We start from the raw sequence: 16,689 nt of genomic DNA, 5'->3' as shown, positions 1-16,689 counted from the left end.
AATCCCAAAGTCTGTGTTTGGCTTTGCTGTGCTGGGTGGGCAGATCCCCAGCTGGGTTTGATAATATGCCTGAAACTCACATCTTGCTGATGGGAGTATAATTTGGTAAGATTTTGGAAATGATTTGGCAAGATTTGCTATGGTTAAACAAAAAAACAAACTACATATATATTTTATATATTTACACACATATATGTACACAACATTCATATACATGCACTGGATAGCCCAGCAATTCTACTGCTACATATTTACCCAAGAGAAATGAATGCTTACATTCACAAAAAGACATGTAGGAAAATATCCATAGTAACCTAATTCATAATTGCCCCAATTTGAAAATGACCCAATCATCTATTTGAAAATTGCCCTAATTTGAAAATGACCCAAAGCAGCAGAACGGAAAAATGTGTGTTACATTAATACAATGGAATATGGCAAAACAATGAAAAAAAGTGCTACTATGGCTGGGTGCCGTGGCTCATGTCTGTAATCCCAGCACTTTGGGAGGCTGAGGTGGGCAGATAGCTTGAGCCCAGAAGTTCAAGACCAGCCTGGGCAACATGACGAAACCTCGTCGCTACAAAAAATACAAAAATTAGCCAGGTGTGGTGGCACACTCCTGTAGTTCCAGCTACTTGGGAGGCTGAGATGGGAGGATTGCTGGAGCCCAGGAGACAGAGGTTGCAGTGAGCCAAGATCCCACCACTGCACTCCAGCCTGGGCAGCAGAGCAAGACCCTGTAACCATATGAATGAGTCTCTCAGACATCCTGTTGAGCCAAAGAAGGCAGACATGAAGTATGTACCATATAATCCCACTTACATTGTTTGTTTAAAATCAAGCAAAACTAATCTGCAGTGGTGATAGATGTTAGAATAGGGGTTTGTTTGGGAGGATTACCGGGGGGACAATGGGCTTGAGGCATCTTCTGGGGTGCACGAAATGTTCCCTATGTTGATTTGGGTGTTGCTGGTAAGATTGTAAAAAATGCGTTGAGCTGTATACCTAAGATTGTTGCACTTTACTGGATGTCAATTATCTCGATAAAAAGGAAATGAATGATAACCATACATAGACAGTTGGACAATTACCTGTTGATGCCAGTGCTTTATCAAGAGGATCAAATCCTTTAGTTTTCTGGGACGGTTGTCAAAAAACTTCTGCTGGAGTTCGGTGAAGCAGACTGCAAACTCACCAGGACTGGCATTTGTCTTATCCAAGGATCTTTTGAGCTCTCGATAGATCCAGGGGCTGGGATTATCATTGAAGCCTGATGTGAAAGAGAAATTGGAACTTTGGTATTTATGTAACCTGGTTTCAGAGAGCCAGGGTTGCTCTACAATGAAGCTCAGTTATAGTTTGATAGCACACGACTCTTGCTTAATCGGTCAGAGGACTGGTACCTTTACATAAAACATAATAGGGAAGGGTGACTTGGCCCATTAGATAATAAAGTGTAGTCTAAACTGACTATAATGAAAACAGCATGGTGTTAACCCAAGGCAAGATCAGCAGAACTTAATGGAGGCACAAGAGATGGAATTATAAATGAGAAAGGGAATTATCCAAATTAGTAGGGAATTATCCAAATTAGTAGGGAACAAGTGGGTTCTTTAAAAAATTGTTGGTGTTGGCATAATTAGTACACATCTGGAAGAAAGGAAAGTTTATATTTTACATGCAATATATTCTGTCATTGAGTCCATCCAGTGAATATTTTACTTCAGAGTGTCAGGGTACAGGGACTTTGAGGAGGCAGGCAAGGTGGCAGCAGGGCCCTGGAGGTCTGGGGACAGGGGCTGGTTTAATCAATGGGTTTCCATTCTTGCTAGCTGAGTTCCACTGTTTATAAACACATTTATTTAGCCAGTCACGGTGGCTCATGTCTGTAATCCCAGCACTTTGGGAGGCTGAGGCAGGCAGATCACCTGAGGCTAGGAGTTTGAGACCAGCCTGGCCAACATGATGAAATCCCATCTCTACTAAAAATACAAAAATTAGCTGGGTGTGGTGGCAGGTGCCTGTAATCCCAGCTACTCAGGAGGCTAAGGCACACGAACTCCTTGAACCTGAGAGATGGATGTTGCACTGGGCCATAATTGCACCACTGCACTCCAGCCTGGGTGACAGAGTGAGACTTTGTCTCAAAATAAAAATAAAATAAACACATTTATTGATTGATTACTGTTACTGAAACACCAGGGGTTCAGTCTAGGTCCTGCAGCTCACCACATAGAAAGCCAATGGCTGAAACAACAAGTGTTGCCAAGAAGAAGACTTTAATCAGGTGCTGCAGCTGAGGAGATGGGAGATCAGTCTCAAATCCTTCTCCCTGACAGATTAAAGTTAGGGTTCTATATAGCAGGGAAGAAATGTAACTATGTGTGGGAAAATGGGAATTAGGGAGGGGTAAGGAGGTAATCATGAGGAATAAGGGATTTGACATCCCATCATCTGGATGCAGTGACTAGTGGGTTTCAGTTCTTTGATTTTTTTTTTTTTTTTTTTTTTTTGAGATGGAGTCTCAATGTGTCACCCAGGCTGGAGTGCAGTGGTGCGATCTCGGCTCACTGCAAGCTCCGCCTCCCGGGTTCATGCCATTCTCCTGCCTCAGCCTCCCGAGTAGCTGGGACTACAGGCACCCACCACCACGCCTGGCTAATTTTTTTTGGACTTTTAGTAGAGACGGGGTTTCACCATGTTAGCCAGGATGGTTTCGATCTCCTGACCTCGTGATCCGCCCGCCTCAGCCTCCCAAAATGCTGGGATTACAGGCGTGAGCCACTGTGCCTGGCCTCTTTGATACTTTTTGAGAGGTCTGAGGTTCCTTTTCTGAGGAAGGAACTTAGATAAAACAAATGTAAGTTTCAAGCTCTAAGATCAGAAGGGTCAATTTCTATGTTCATTAAAAAACAAAACAGCCCTCCCCTCCACAAAAAAAACAACCAAACAAACAGAAACAAAAACAAACAAAAAACGGTCTATGGGACTACTGGTTTTGTTTCATCATTATTCCTACTTTTAGAGACAGAGTCTTCTCTGTCGTTCAGGCTGGACAGCAATGGCACAATCATAGCTCACTGTACCCTCAAATATATTTTAAGGCTCAAGTGATCCTCCTGCCTCAGCCTTCTGAGTACCTGGGACCACAGGCATGTGCCACCATGTTTGGCTTTTTTTTTGGAGACAGAATCTTACTATGATGCCCAGGCTGGTCTTGAACTCCTGGCCTCAAGTGATCCTCCCACCTTGGCCTTCCAAAATGTTGGAATTACAGATGTGAGCCAGCACCCTGGCCCATAAACACATTTAGATAAGAAACCAGGAGAAAGCAGCTAGTTTGTTCCTTTCATACACCCCAGTGGATATTTACTGACTCCCTAGGCATGGTTCTGGGCACTTGGCATGCGGGGAGGTTGATGGAAAGAGCATTCTATCTTCCCCCATAATGATAATAAATAGCTAACGTTCATGGTGTGTTTACTCTAAGCCTTTTATGTACAGTGAAACATACAAGCCTCACAAAATTCTTAGCTGGCAAGTGCAATTGCAATTACTAATTTACAGATGAGGATAATGGACATACCAGCCAGTCAAGTAAATAGGTATTTCTTGCTTTGGGTCAAAGGCCCTAGGGGGAGAGTTGTAGTGGCACACAGTGGTGGAAAGAGATGCAGAATTGGAGAGAGCCAGCCTGGACCTGGGGTAAAAATAGGCCAGATTAGTTAGGCTAATGTTTAGTTAAAAAAAAACAACAAAAAAAGCAAGTTACCAATTCCCCTGTAGGTTGCTTTTCTCAGAAAGTGACCCTGTGTTTCCTTGTAGAAAAAGGAGCTTATAATAATTTGGAATGTGCAGCTCTACCACCATCTAGTGGCAGCTTCTGGGTAGCACATGTGGGGAAGAGCTTATTTCTCATTCTCACACCATCCTTGCATGATGGGGTGAACCCAGTAGAGGGCGCTCTGGCCAGGTCTCCCAGCATGGCACTTGGAACAGAAAGAGAGGACTTTCCTATGAGAATTATGATGCACCTGTCTCCCTCCTTGACTCCAGCCCTTGTTTGAAGCAGGCCGCCACCCCCAACCCTGAGCATCCTAATGGCCCTGGAATCTAGTTTCTATTCCGACTGTACAGCTGGCAGGCATAAGTGAGTAGTAGGACCAGGATAAGAACTCAGAACTGCCAACCTCCCAAACTGGTACATGTTTCCCCAAGCCAGGCCACCTTTCTGTGAATGTGAGTTATCAGGATGTCTGTATGTCTCCTCCTTACCAGTGATGCCTGGGCTAATTGTTCTTCATGGTTCCTGGTAACCCAGAAATTCCTTAAAACTATAGTTGATGGAAGGTACTCTGGCCATGGGCTTAGAAGACCTGGGCTTTTCTGTTTCCCCACTTGTTTAATGATGGCTCAAGTTTCAGCTTGGGAATTTTCCCTTCCCCTCCCCTCCCCTCCCCTCCCCTTTTCTTTTCTTTTTTTTTTTTTTTCTCTTGACAAGATCTTGCTCCATTGCCCAGGCTGGAGTATAGTGGTGTAATAATAGCTCACTGCAACCTTGAACTCCTGTGCTCAAGTGATCCTCCTGCCTCAGTCTCCCCAGTAGCTAGGAATACAGGTGCATGCCACCACATCTAATTTTTAATTCTTTTGTAGAGATGGGGTTTCACTATGTTGCCCAGGCTGGTCTTAAACTCCTGGCCTCAAGTAATCCTCTTGCCTCAGCCTCCCAAAGTGCTGGGATTATAGGCATGAACCACTGTGCCCAGCCTGGAATTGTTTAAGTTTGTGATTATATGTGCACCTGTACTTGAGACTATGCTTTGTGCTTGAGACTATCCATCTATCTACCTCATCCATAAATATATACATATATTTAATATCTATCCATCCATCCGTCTACATTCATATTTCCATCCATTTACCTTCCATCCATTTATCCATCATGATCCATCCATCCATCCATCCAACAACTATTATTAATAATGAACATTGTACTAGAGACCATAGAAGAACAAGATACTCATGATACCTGTCCTCATGGAGCTTATAGTCTAGGAGAGGAGAAAGCTAAATACATTATTTCCATATAAGTTGTGAAAGGAAAATAAATCTTGGGGCCCCAAAATCACTCAGTTAAAGGGAAAAGTCAAGCTGGGAACTTCTTAGGACAAACCTGCCTCCCATTCTATTCAAAGTCATCCCTCTGCTCACTGAAATAAATGCGTATTTGATTGCCTCCTTTGGAAGAGGTTAATCAGAAACTCAGAGGAATGCAACCATTGGTCTCTTATCTACCTATGATCTGGAAGCCCTCTCCTCACTTTGAGTTGTCCCACTTTGCTTTGAGTTGTCTTGCCTTTCTGGAGTGAACCATTGTTCATCTTACATATGTTGATTAATGTCTCAGGTTTCCCTAAAATGTAAAAAACCAAATTGTGCTCTGAGCGCCTTGGGTGAATGTCATCAGGACTTCCTGAGGCTGTGTTACAGGTGTGCATCCTCAACCTTGGCAAAATAAACTTTCTAAACTAACTGAGACCTGTCTCAGATATTTGGGGTTTGCAAAGTGATAAATCTCATGATTCAGAAAGCACAAATTGCTACTGGAGCATGTGGAAAGTGTATCTAACCCAGACGTAGAGAGCCAAAGGACTTAAAGGATGAGTTGGAGTTATCAAAAAATAAAAGGCTGGGGGAAGTATCTTCCAGGCAAAGGAACAGTATGGGCCAAAGTCTCAAGTTGAGCTAGCATCATGTGGGTTTGAGGAGCTCAGGGAAGGCCAGAGTGGCTGCAGCATAGAGAGTTAGTTGGTGGTGAGTGGTACAGCTGGAGAGGTAAGTAAGTAGGGGCTGCCAGATCATCAAAGTCCTGTCCTGCTGAGGAGTTTTATCCTTATCCTTGTAAACTAAAAATAAAATTCTAAGCCTTCCCAACCTACTGAATGAACCCCTCTCTTGGCCAAGGGGAACCCCCAAAGAAATCTGAAAAACTAGTTCAGGTTCATGATGGAAAGGAGGAGCTCAGACACCTCATTATACCCTCCTCCCTTTGGAATTCAGGCACAATTGACAAACACTAACATTAAAACAGAGATCCCAAGACTGACAGAACAGACTCTTTGTAGCAGTATGACACCAAATTCCAACCTAACTCCGGCATCACCTGACAGATAACAGGCCCTAAAGGAAATCAAAAGTATTTTACCCCAAAATATATTTCTTTTTTTTTTTTTTTTTTTTTTGAGACGGAGTCTCGCTCTGTCGCCCAGGCTGGAGTGCAGTGGCGCGATCTCGGCTCACTGCAAGCTCCGCCTCCTGGGTTCACGCCATTCTCCTGCCTCAGCCTCTCCGAGTAGCTGGGACTACAGGCGCCCGCCACCACGCCCGGCTAATTTTTTGTATTTTTTAGTAGAGACGGGGTTTCACTGTGGTCTCGATCTCCTGACCTCATGGTCCGCCCGCCTTGGCCTCCCAAAGTGCTGGGATTACAAGCGTGAGCCACCATGCCCGGCCTCCCCAAAATATATTTCTTTGACATATTTTGGAATGGCCCTGCAAAGCTGTGTCCTGTGGAAAAATTCACATTCTGTGGAGAATCCCCTTCCCCTTCCAGATCTTTTCCTGATGCAGGAGAGATTTTAACTAGTCATCTGACATCTTTAAGGTCTGATAAGGGACATTTACCACCTATTCTCCTTGAAGCCTGCTACCTGGAGGCTTCATCTACATAATAAGAACTTTGTCTTCCACAACTCCCCTTTTCTTAAGCTGAACTCCTTCAACCAACTGCTACTCAGGAAATCTTTATAACCACCTATGACCTGGAAGACCCTGCTTTGAGACATTTTGCCTTTCCAGGCTGAACCAATGCATACCTTATGTGTACTGATTTACGTTTCTGCCTGTAAATTCTGTCCCCCTAAAATGTGTACAAATCAAGCTGTAACCTAATCACCCGGGGCAAATATTCTCAGAAACTCCTGAGATTGTGTCACAGGTCATGGTCCTCATATTTGGCTCAGAAAATCCTCTTAAAATATTTTACAGACTTTGGCCTTTTTGGTCAACTTCCTAAATGCAGTGAAAAGCCATTAGAGGCAGAGTGTGTGACACAATATTTGTGCATGGAAAGAGAGCACCAGCTGCAGGGTGGAGTGAGACACGAGGCAGGGAGACAATTAGGAAGCCATTGCCCCATCCCTGGTGGTGACGTTGACCAGGGAAGTAGCAGTGGGAAGGGAGAGAAATGATGCAGATTTAGGAGCAAGTTAGGCAGAACTGGCAGGACTTAGTGATGGGCTGTGAGTGAGGAGGTGGGGGAGTTGGAGATACAATCCTGGCTTAGGTGTATAAACCAAAAATAAAATTCTAAGCCCCCCAATCATCTGAATGGACCCCTCCTCTCAGCAAAGGCATTCCAAAGTTGACCTGAAAAACCAGTTCAGGCCATGATGGGAAGGAGAAGCTGGACATGCCTCATGATACCTCCCTCTCTTTTGGAATTAGTGATAGAACAGTCTCTTGTCTGATAAGAAACATTTACAATCTATTCTCTTTGAAGTCTGCTACCTGGAGGCTTCAGCTGCATGATAAAACTTTGGTCTCCACAATCCCTTATCATCATAACCCAGATATTCCCTTCTATTGATGATAACTCTTTCTGTCAATTGCCAATCAGAAAATCTTTAAATCTACCAATGACCTGGAAGTCCCCACTTTGAGTTGTCCTGCCTTTCCAAACCAAACCAATGTACATCTTACATGCATTGATTGATGTCTCATGTCTCCCTAAAATGTATTGTATTAGTCTGTTCTCATGCTGTTAATAAAGACAACCCGAGACTGAGTAGTTTATAAAGGAAAGAGGTTTGATTGACTCACAGTTCCACATGTCTGGGGAGGCCTCATAATCATGGTGGAAGAGCAAGGGACATGTTACACGGTGGAAGGCCAGAGAGAGCTTGTGCAGGGGAACTCCCCTTTATGATACCGTCAGATCTCGTGAGATTTATTCATTATCATGAGAACAGCATGGGAAATACCTGCTCCATGATTCAATTACCTCCCACTGGGTCCCTCCCATCTACAATTCAAGATGAGATTTGGTGGGGACACAGCCAAACCATACCAGTATACACCCAAGCTGTACCCTGACCACCTTGGGTACATGTCATCAGAACTTCCTGAGGCTGTGTCATGGGCACATCCTTCACCTTGGCAAATATACTTTCTAAATAGATTGAGACCTGTCTCAGATACTTTTGGTTTACAAGTGATAGCGTTGCTGGAAAAGAGGGTCCTGATTCAGATCCCAAGAGAGGGTTCTTGGAGCTCATGCAGGAAAGAGTTCAAGGCAAGCACAGAGTATGGTGAAAGAAGCAAATTTATTAGAAACAACTTTGTTACAGGGTAGGACATCCTCAGAAAGGAGAAGGAGGAATGCACCATTCTTTGTTAGTGTCTTTGTTTATAAGAAATTCTAAGGAGCTGTAATTAAAATTGGAATGTGCAGATGTGCTCACTAAAGGTAGGGGATATTGGTGCTGTTAAATCAAGTTTAGCCTAAAGCTGCCTCCTTACATATTTTAAGTTTGGCCTAAAATTTCTCTGTACGTGATGAACTATAACTAAAGGATGTGTAAACAGACTGCAACCTACTCTTGTGCCAATCACTGAGTTTCGGCCAATCAAAGGTGGCCAACTGTTCAAATCTCGTTCAAATAAGGCCAGTGCTGAGCTATAACCAGTCTGAATGTTTCTGTACCTCACTTTCATTTTCAGTACATCACTTTCCTTTTCCTGTCCATAAATCTTCTTCCATCACGTGGCTGTGTTCAAGACTCTCTGAACCTACTCTGGCTCGGGAGGCTTCTAGATTCGTGAATTGTCTGCTCAGTTAAACTCCATTAAATTCAATTTGGCCAAAAATTTTCTTCTTAACAGTGGTATTGATGACCATTAATCCTTCAACCTAAGCCTGCTCATTAGTGCTGCCTTTAAGTGGGCTGAACTTTTAGGACATGTGGACATTTTGTAGGTTTAGTGGGAGATGTTTTGTATGGCCTTAAATATTCTGCAATTATAATTGGTGGTCAGCTTAGACTGTGGCTATTTCCAAGTATTAAGCCTGTAGGTTCCTTGTGAGTGCCTAGCTACTTGCTTAAGATGGAGTCACTCTAGCCATCTTTTATTAAACCAGAAGCCTGGTAAGCAGAGGTTACTTTAACAATAAGCAAGAGTGTCGGAATGTTTGCTGAGACAGGAGACACAAGAGGTAGACAGGTGTTAGGGACTTAGGAGTTGGGTTCAAGGCACCCCCTCAAGCTTTGATAGTTATCTATGGAAGGTTGTTGCCTTGATTTTGACCTGGTAGGAAGGCAGACTTCAAATGCTTGCGCCAGCTGGACTTTTCCCAGATGTCTGCCTCATCCTCTCACTCTAACCAACACTGACTCTGCTCAAAACCTGCAAGCGTGATCTGCGGACCAGCAGCTCATCATGGAGCTGGCTAGAAATATGAAATCCTGGGCCCTGACTCAGACCTCCTGAGTCAGGATCTGCATTTTAACAAGGTTCCAGGTGATTTATGTATACAGTATGGCTTAAAAGGCTCTGCCTTAGATTCTAGAATCCAGAACATTTTCTCCAAAGACAATCAGGGCATGGGGGATGGGGCAGAAGTTAGTTCCAGAGAAGACAGCGAGTCCAGGGTAGAAGGGATTCTTCTCTCCTGAGGGTCCATGGTCTCCCATTTTTTAAAGCAGCAGTGGTATCTATCCCACCCATGGCCTAGAGGTTGCACAGGGCTGTCTGGCACCCCCTTCTTTGGCTTTTCTCCCGCGACACCCAGCAATGCTTACTCAGAGCGTTGAAGGTGGCCAGCACCTCGAAAGAGATTCTCTGATTTTTTGTGAACAGCTGGATAGTGAACCCATCATGGGACTTCTGGATCTCGAAACTGCTTTCCATCCACTTCGTGAACAGACATAACTTCAGCTTATCCCCAGTTTTATCGAGGATGTCACGTTGGATTCTCTTCTGATCCTGGAATTGTTTTAAATTACTGAAGAAGAGGACGAGGGTACCATCGGAGTTGCCTCTTAAGACTGTTTTCCGTCCATAGGAGCCACCCTGCCAGTGACAAAGAAGCAGATATGAGACTCTAGATTCTGGGGTTACAGGGATCTCTAGCAGGCAGTGGTATTTCTCAACTCAAGTAAAAGTCAAAAATGGTCTTAACATTGAGTGGCAGGCATCCATTTGCCCCACAAAGACCTGACTGGGATGCTCATAGTAACACTTTTCATACTAGCCCCAACCTGGAGGTGACTCAAATGGCCATTGGCAATAGAAACGGATTGAACTGCCCCACCTGCCACCACCAGCACCTGTGCTTACTGTCCCAGGGCCTGAGGATAGGATTGCCCCACCTGCCATTGTTGCTGGTGCCTGTGCGTATCTGGGGGTATGGGGGTCAAATGTCCTACCTGCTGCCAGCACCTGCACACACCATTAGGGAACCTGAGGACAGGCTCGCCCCACCTGCCGCCAGCATCCACATGTGCTGCCCAGGGGCCAGGAGATTAACCCATCCTGTTTACCACCAGCAGCACAGGCACACACCATCCAGAGGCCTAAGGATGGGCCCACTCTGCCTGCCACTAGTGACCACATGTGTCTCCCAAGGGCCTGGGGACCAGCCTACCCAGCTTGCCATCACTGATGCCTGTGGCCCAAGGACCTGCCTGTTCAGTCCACTGCTGCTACCACTGGCACCCGAACATGTCATCTTGAAGTCTGATACCCTGCCCACCTGGACACACCAGCATTGGCACCCACATACACTGCCTGGGGGCCTGAGGACCAGCATGCCTGGCATACTGCTGTCACCACTGGTGCTCAAAGACCAACCTGCCTGATGTCCCTGTTCCCAGCACAGCCTTTCCACAGACTCCATTAACAACTACACTGTCAGCCACTGAGGAGCTCACAGACAACATTGATGCTAATGAAATCATATGGAGGCTCCACTAACTGTGCCCACACAGAATCAAAGCCAAAGCGCTCCACTCAACCAACACTACAGACACATCTACAGGAAAACATCTTTTTATTTTATTTTTATTTATTTTTTTAGAGACAGGGTCTTGCTCTGTCACCTAGGCTGGAGCATAGTGGCACAATCATATCTCACCGTAACCTCAAATTCCTGCCAGAAGCAATCTTCCCACCTCAGCCTCCTGAGTCACTGGGATTATAGGCATGAGCCATCATGCCCAGCAGAGGAAAATGTCTTTCCCTATGAAAGTCAATAAATAAAATTGGAGAAGTGACTGTTACATTAGCTGTGCTGATATCATTGTAAGGACACAGAAACATGAAAAAGCAAGGGAAAGACCTCCAAAGGAACACAATAATTATTTAGTACAGATCCCAAAGAAAATGATGTCTACGCAATGGTTAAGAAAAATTCAAAACAATGATATTAAAGAAATTCAGTAAGATACAAGAAAACACAGCTAAACAATACAAATACATCAGGAAAATAATTTATGCTCTGAATGAGAAACTCAACAAAGAGATAGATATTGCTAAAAAGAACCAAACAGAATTCCTGAAACTGAAGAAATCAATGACTAAAATAAAAATACAACTCACTGCTTTAACAATAGACTAGCTCAAGGAGAAGAAAGAATTTCTAAACTTGAAGACAGTTCTTTTGAAATAATCCAGCCAGACAAAAGGAGAGAAAAATAAATAAAAATGAGTGAAGAAAGCCTATGTGCCATATTGGTAGTCATAAAGCAACCAAATATTTAAATTTGGAAAGATCTAGGAGAAGAGATGGGCAAAGGCATAGAAAATCTATTTAATGAAGTAATAGCTGAAAAATTCCCATGTCTTACAAGAATAAACCAAACCTAAAATTAGTAGAAGGAAAGAAATAATAAAAATCAGAACAGAACTAAACATAATAGAGGCTAAAAATTAACAAAATAAAAAGTCGGTTTCTTAAAAAGATAAACAAAATGGATGAACCGCTACTTAGACTAAATAGACTAAAAAAAGAGAGAAGACCCAAGCAAATAAAATCAGGGATAAAAAAGGAGACATTAAAATTGATACTACAGAAATACAAGGGATCATTAGAGACTATCAGGAACAACTACACGTGAACAAATTGGAAAGCCTAGAGGAAATGGATAAATTCCTGAACACATACAACCTACTAAGATTGATCCAGGAAGAAACAGAAAACCTGAACAGACCAATAATGAATGAGGAGATTGAATCAGTAATAAAAAAATTCCTCAACAAAGAGTAGCCCAGGAGCAGATGGCTTTACTGCTGAATTCTACAAAACTTATAAAGAAGAATTAACACCAATTCTTCTCAAACTATTCCAAAAAAATTGAGGAGGAAGGAATTATTCCTAACCCCTTCTATGAAGTCAGCATTACCCTGATACCAAAACCAGACCAAAGACACAACAAAAAAGGAAACTATAGGCCAATATCCCTGATGAACGTACATACAAAAACTGTCAACAAAATGCTAGCAAACCAAATCCAACAATACATCAAAAAGATAACACATGATCAAGTGGAATTTATCCCAGGGATGCAAGGATGGGTCAACATGAGCAAGTCAACAAATGTTGAACATCTGCACATCACATCAACATAATGAAGGACAAATCATATGATTATCCTGGTAGATGCAGAAGAACATTTGGTAAAATTCAACATCCCTTTATTCTAAAAACCCTCAACAAATTAGGCATGTAAGGAACATACCTCAACATAATAAAGTCCATATATGACAAACCCACAGTTAACATCATATTGAATTGGGAAAGGCTTTCAGCCTGTATCCTGGAAGTCCTAGCCAAAGCGATCACACAAGATAAAGAAATAAAAGGCATCCAAATAGGAAAAGAAAAAGTCAAATTGCCCCTCTTTGCAGACCACGTGATCTTCTATACAGAAAAACCTAAAGACTCCACCAAGAAAACCTCTTAGAACTGATAAATTTGGTAAAGTTGCAGTATACAAAATCAAAATACCAAAATCAACATACCATACCAACATACCAAAATACCAACACATTCTACACATCAGTAATGCACTAGCTGAAAAAGAAATCAAGAAAGCAATCTTACAGTATTTAACAAAAATACCTAGGAATACATTTAACTAAGGAAGTGAAAGATCTCTACAATGAAAACTACAAAATACTGATAAAAGAAACTGAAGATGACACAAGCAAATGGAAAGACATCCCATGCTCATGGATTGGAAGAATTAATATTGTTAAAATAACCATACTACCCAAAGCAATCTACAGAATCAATGCAATCCTTATAAATACCAGTGACATTTTTTTCACAGAAATAGAAAAAACAATCCTAAAATTTGTATGGAAACACAAAAGATCTCAAATAGCCAAAAAAAATACTGAGGAAAAAGAACAAAGCTAGAGGCATCACACTACATGACTTCAAAATATACTACAAAGCTATAGTAACCAAAGCAGCATGGGATTGGTATAAAAACAGACATATAGACCAAACAAACAGAATAGAGAACCCAGAAACAAATCCACAAATTTACAGCCAACTGATTGAGAAAGCACCATGAACACACATTAGGGAAAGGATACTCTTTTCAATAAATGGTGTTGGGAAAACTGGATATCCATATGCAGAAGAATGAAACTAGGTCTCCATCTCTCATCTTATAAAAAATTAAAAATGGATTAAAGAGTTAAATGTAAGGCCTGAAACGATAAAATTAATAGAAAAAAGCAGAAGAGTAATGCTTCATGATATTGGTCTATGCAAGTATTTTGTGGCTAAGACTTCAAAAGCACAGGCAACAAAAACAAAAAATAGAGAATTGGGACTATATTAAATGAAAAAGCTTCTGTACATCAAAGGGAACAATCAAGAGTGAAAAGGCAAACTGTAGAATGGGAGAAAATATTTGGAAACTATTTTTCCAACAAGGGTTTAATATCCAGAATATACAAGGAACTTGAACAACTCAACAGCAAAGAAAACAACCCATCCCATTAAAAAGCAGGCAAAGGACCTAAATAGACATTTCTCAAAAGAAGACATACAAAATGGCCAATGGGTATATGAAAAAATGCTGACATCACTAATCACTAGGGAAATGCAAATCAAAACCACAATGAGATACCATTTCGCCCCAGTTAGAATAGCTATTATCAAAGACAAAAAATAACAAATGCTAGCAAGGATTTGGGGTAAAGGGAATCTTACACACACTGTTGGTGGGCATGTAAATTAGTACAGTCATTATTGAAAACAGTATGGAGGTTTCTACGAAAAATAAAAATGGCACTGCCATTCGATCCAGCAATCCCACTACTAGGTATTTACCCAAAAAAGGGATAACTGTACCGTTATGTTTATCGCAGCACTATTCACAAAAGCCAAGATATGGAATCAACCAACGTATCCATCAGCAGCTGAATGGATAAAGACAATGTAATATATATACACAATAGAATACTATTCAGACACAAAAAGAATGGAATTCTGTCATTTGCAGCAATGTGGATGGAACTAGAGGTCATTATGTTAAATGAAATAAGTCAGGCATAGAAAGACAATTATTGCATGTGTTTATGTGGAAGTTAAAAAAAGTTGATCTCATGGAGGTAGAGAGTAGGATCATAGTTACCAGAGGCTGGGAAGTAGAGGAGGAAATGAAGAGAAGTTGGTTAATGGATACAAACATACAGTTAGATAGAAGGGATAAATTCTAGTGTTTGATAGCACAATGGGGTGACTATAGTTAACAATAATTTATTATATATTTCTAAATAGAAGAGAATATCTGGACTGTTCTCAACACAAATAAATGATAAATGTTTGAGGTGATGGATATCCTAACTACCCTGATCATTTCACATTGTATCCGTGTGTCCAAATATCACATGTACCCCATATAAATATGCACGATTATGTAAAAATAAAAAAAAACAGTAGAATGGACAAATGTGGTATATTCACATAATGGAATTGACACAACAATGAAAAGATAAACAACTGCACCCCAGAACATAAATTTCATAAACATCATAGGTCAGAGAAACCACGCACTAAAGCACACAGAGCCATTTATATAGGGGTCACCCATGCATCCTGGTTTACATTCCCAGTTTTCGCACCAAAAGTCCCACATCCCAGGAAACACCCCAATCCTGGACGAACTGGGATAGTTGGTCACCCTATAATTGTAAAACATTTAAAAACAGGCAAAACGTTTCTATGCTGTTAGAAGTTAGGAGATTGCCTACCTGGGTTTGGAGGTGCTGACTGGACTGGGGGGCCAGGGCTCTGGGGGGCTGAGAATGTTTTGTTTCTGGATCTGGGTGGGGGTTACACAGTTACATTGTTTGTGGCTACCTATCAAGCTGGACACTTTGATCTGGGCACTTTTTCTGTTTTACTTCCATGAGGAAAAAAATATTGAGAGGCAGGATAGTGTAGTGGTTAAACATGCATGCCCTCAAGCCAATTACCCAGGCTTAAAATCCCGGTTCTGACAATAGCTATTAACCAAACTCGCCTCAGCTTCCTGACCTGGGCCAGGGCTGGGGACACAACGTATCTAGATTTCTTTATTGAGGCACTAGCGGGTGTGTGCAAGGGGTAGAGACCAAAAAGTGTGGCAGCAGCACAGAAGGGACATCAGCAGCGCAGGAGGGTAAGAGGGTAGTATCGGGCCATCAGGACCCTCACGCCCCCAATTTTAGGGTCCTGGCATCTCCCCAATACCCCTTCCTCCCCAGAGGTCCAGAATTTTCAGCCTCAGTCCTGAGATTTGTGTCCACAAAACCAAATATTTCTAACTGATAAAAGCCACTCCTTCTTGCTGCGGAGAAACCACAAGGCAACCTGGGTAGTTTGAACAAAGTTCTCTAGCCTCCCTAAGTTTACTCCTCTGTACTGTGGAGAGGACAGAAGAAAATCGCAGTGAGTAATCACAGTGAATTCACTGAGCACTATGTGCCAGTCTTTTGCTAAGAACATGATGTGCTCAAGCCTTACGATACTCTGAAGTGAGTATTATGCCTCTCCCCATTTTACAGATTCAGAGACTGAGGCACAGAGAGGTTAAGTAGCCTGCCCAGTGTCACACAGCTCTGCAGCAAGAGCCTGCTCCAGAGCCTGAGACTCCTACACCACATCCCACCCAAGCGTGGGCCTCGCACATAATAGGCGCCCAGCACCCAGTAGCTCGGCCTTGCTGCCGCCGTGGAATCTCCTGCCTCCCAGAGCCCCGACCTTAGCCCTGGACTCACTATGGCCACTCCCTGCACCAGGGGGAACTGTTCGGGTTCCTGCAGGACGTCACAGATGATGTTCACCATGTCGTCGATCATTGTCTGACACTCTTCGTAGGGCTTCAGGTATTCCTGGATAAACCAGCCCAGCTTCTGAGCGGGCACCGAGGACAGCTGGGACGCCCCGTTTCCCATTGCTCCCAGCTGGCTGCCGGCAAGACAGTGAATGGTAGGATGGGAAGCAGAGGAAATCCGGCTGCTGCCCAGAGCCAGGAAACTGAAACTGAAGTCTAGAGGCCTCTCTCCACCCACTGCAGCGAGTTTACCAACTCCTGCATCCGGAGCAGGGAAACAAAACTAACC

General features: G+C 42.8%; 1 protein-coding gene across 1 annotated transcript in view; it reads right to left on the bottom strand.

The window, feature by feature from the left end:
* Window positions 1-16,689, bottom strand: part of OAS2 (2'-5'-oligoadenylate synthetase 2) — a 32,014-nt gene extending 15,325 nt beyond the window's left edge. The window contains exons 1-3 of the mRNA XM_055235946.2: window positions 16,345-16,689; window positions 9,867-10,137; window positions 1,095-1,273 (exon numbers count right to left, since the gene is read on the bottom strand). Of these exons, the coding sequence (XP_055091921.1) occupies window positions 1,095-1,273; window positions 9,867-10,137; window positions 16,345-16,521 (627 nt within the window). The 5' untranslated portion in view covers window positions 16,522-16,689. The remainder of the gene's footprint in view (window positions 1-1,094; window positions 1,274-9,866; window positions 10,138-16,344) is intronic.

This window comes from Symphalangus syndactylus, chromosome 13 (assembly GCF_028878055.3).
Source record: "Symphalangus syndactylus isolate Jambi chromosome 13, NHGRI_mSymSyn1-v2.1_pri, whole genome shotgun sequence".
NCBI lineage: Eukaryota > Metazoa > Chordata > Mammalia > Primates > Hylobatidae > Symphalangus > Symphalangus syndactylus.
The sequence above is the reverse complement of the archived record's forward strand: the minus strand, read 5'-3'. Positions and strand labels throughout refer to the sequence as shown.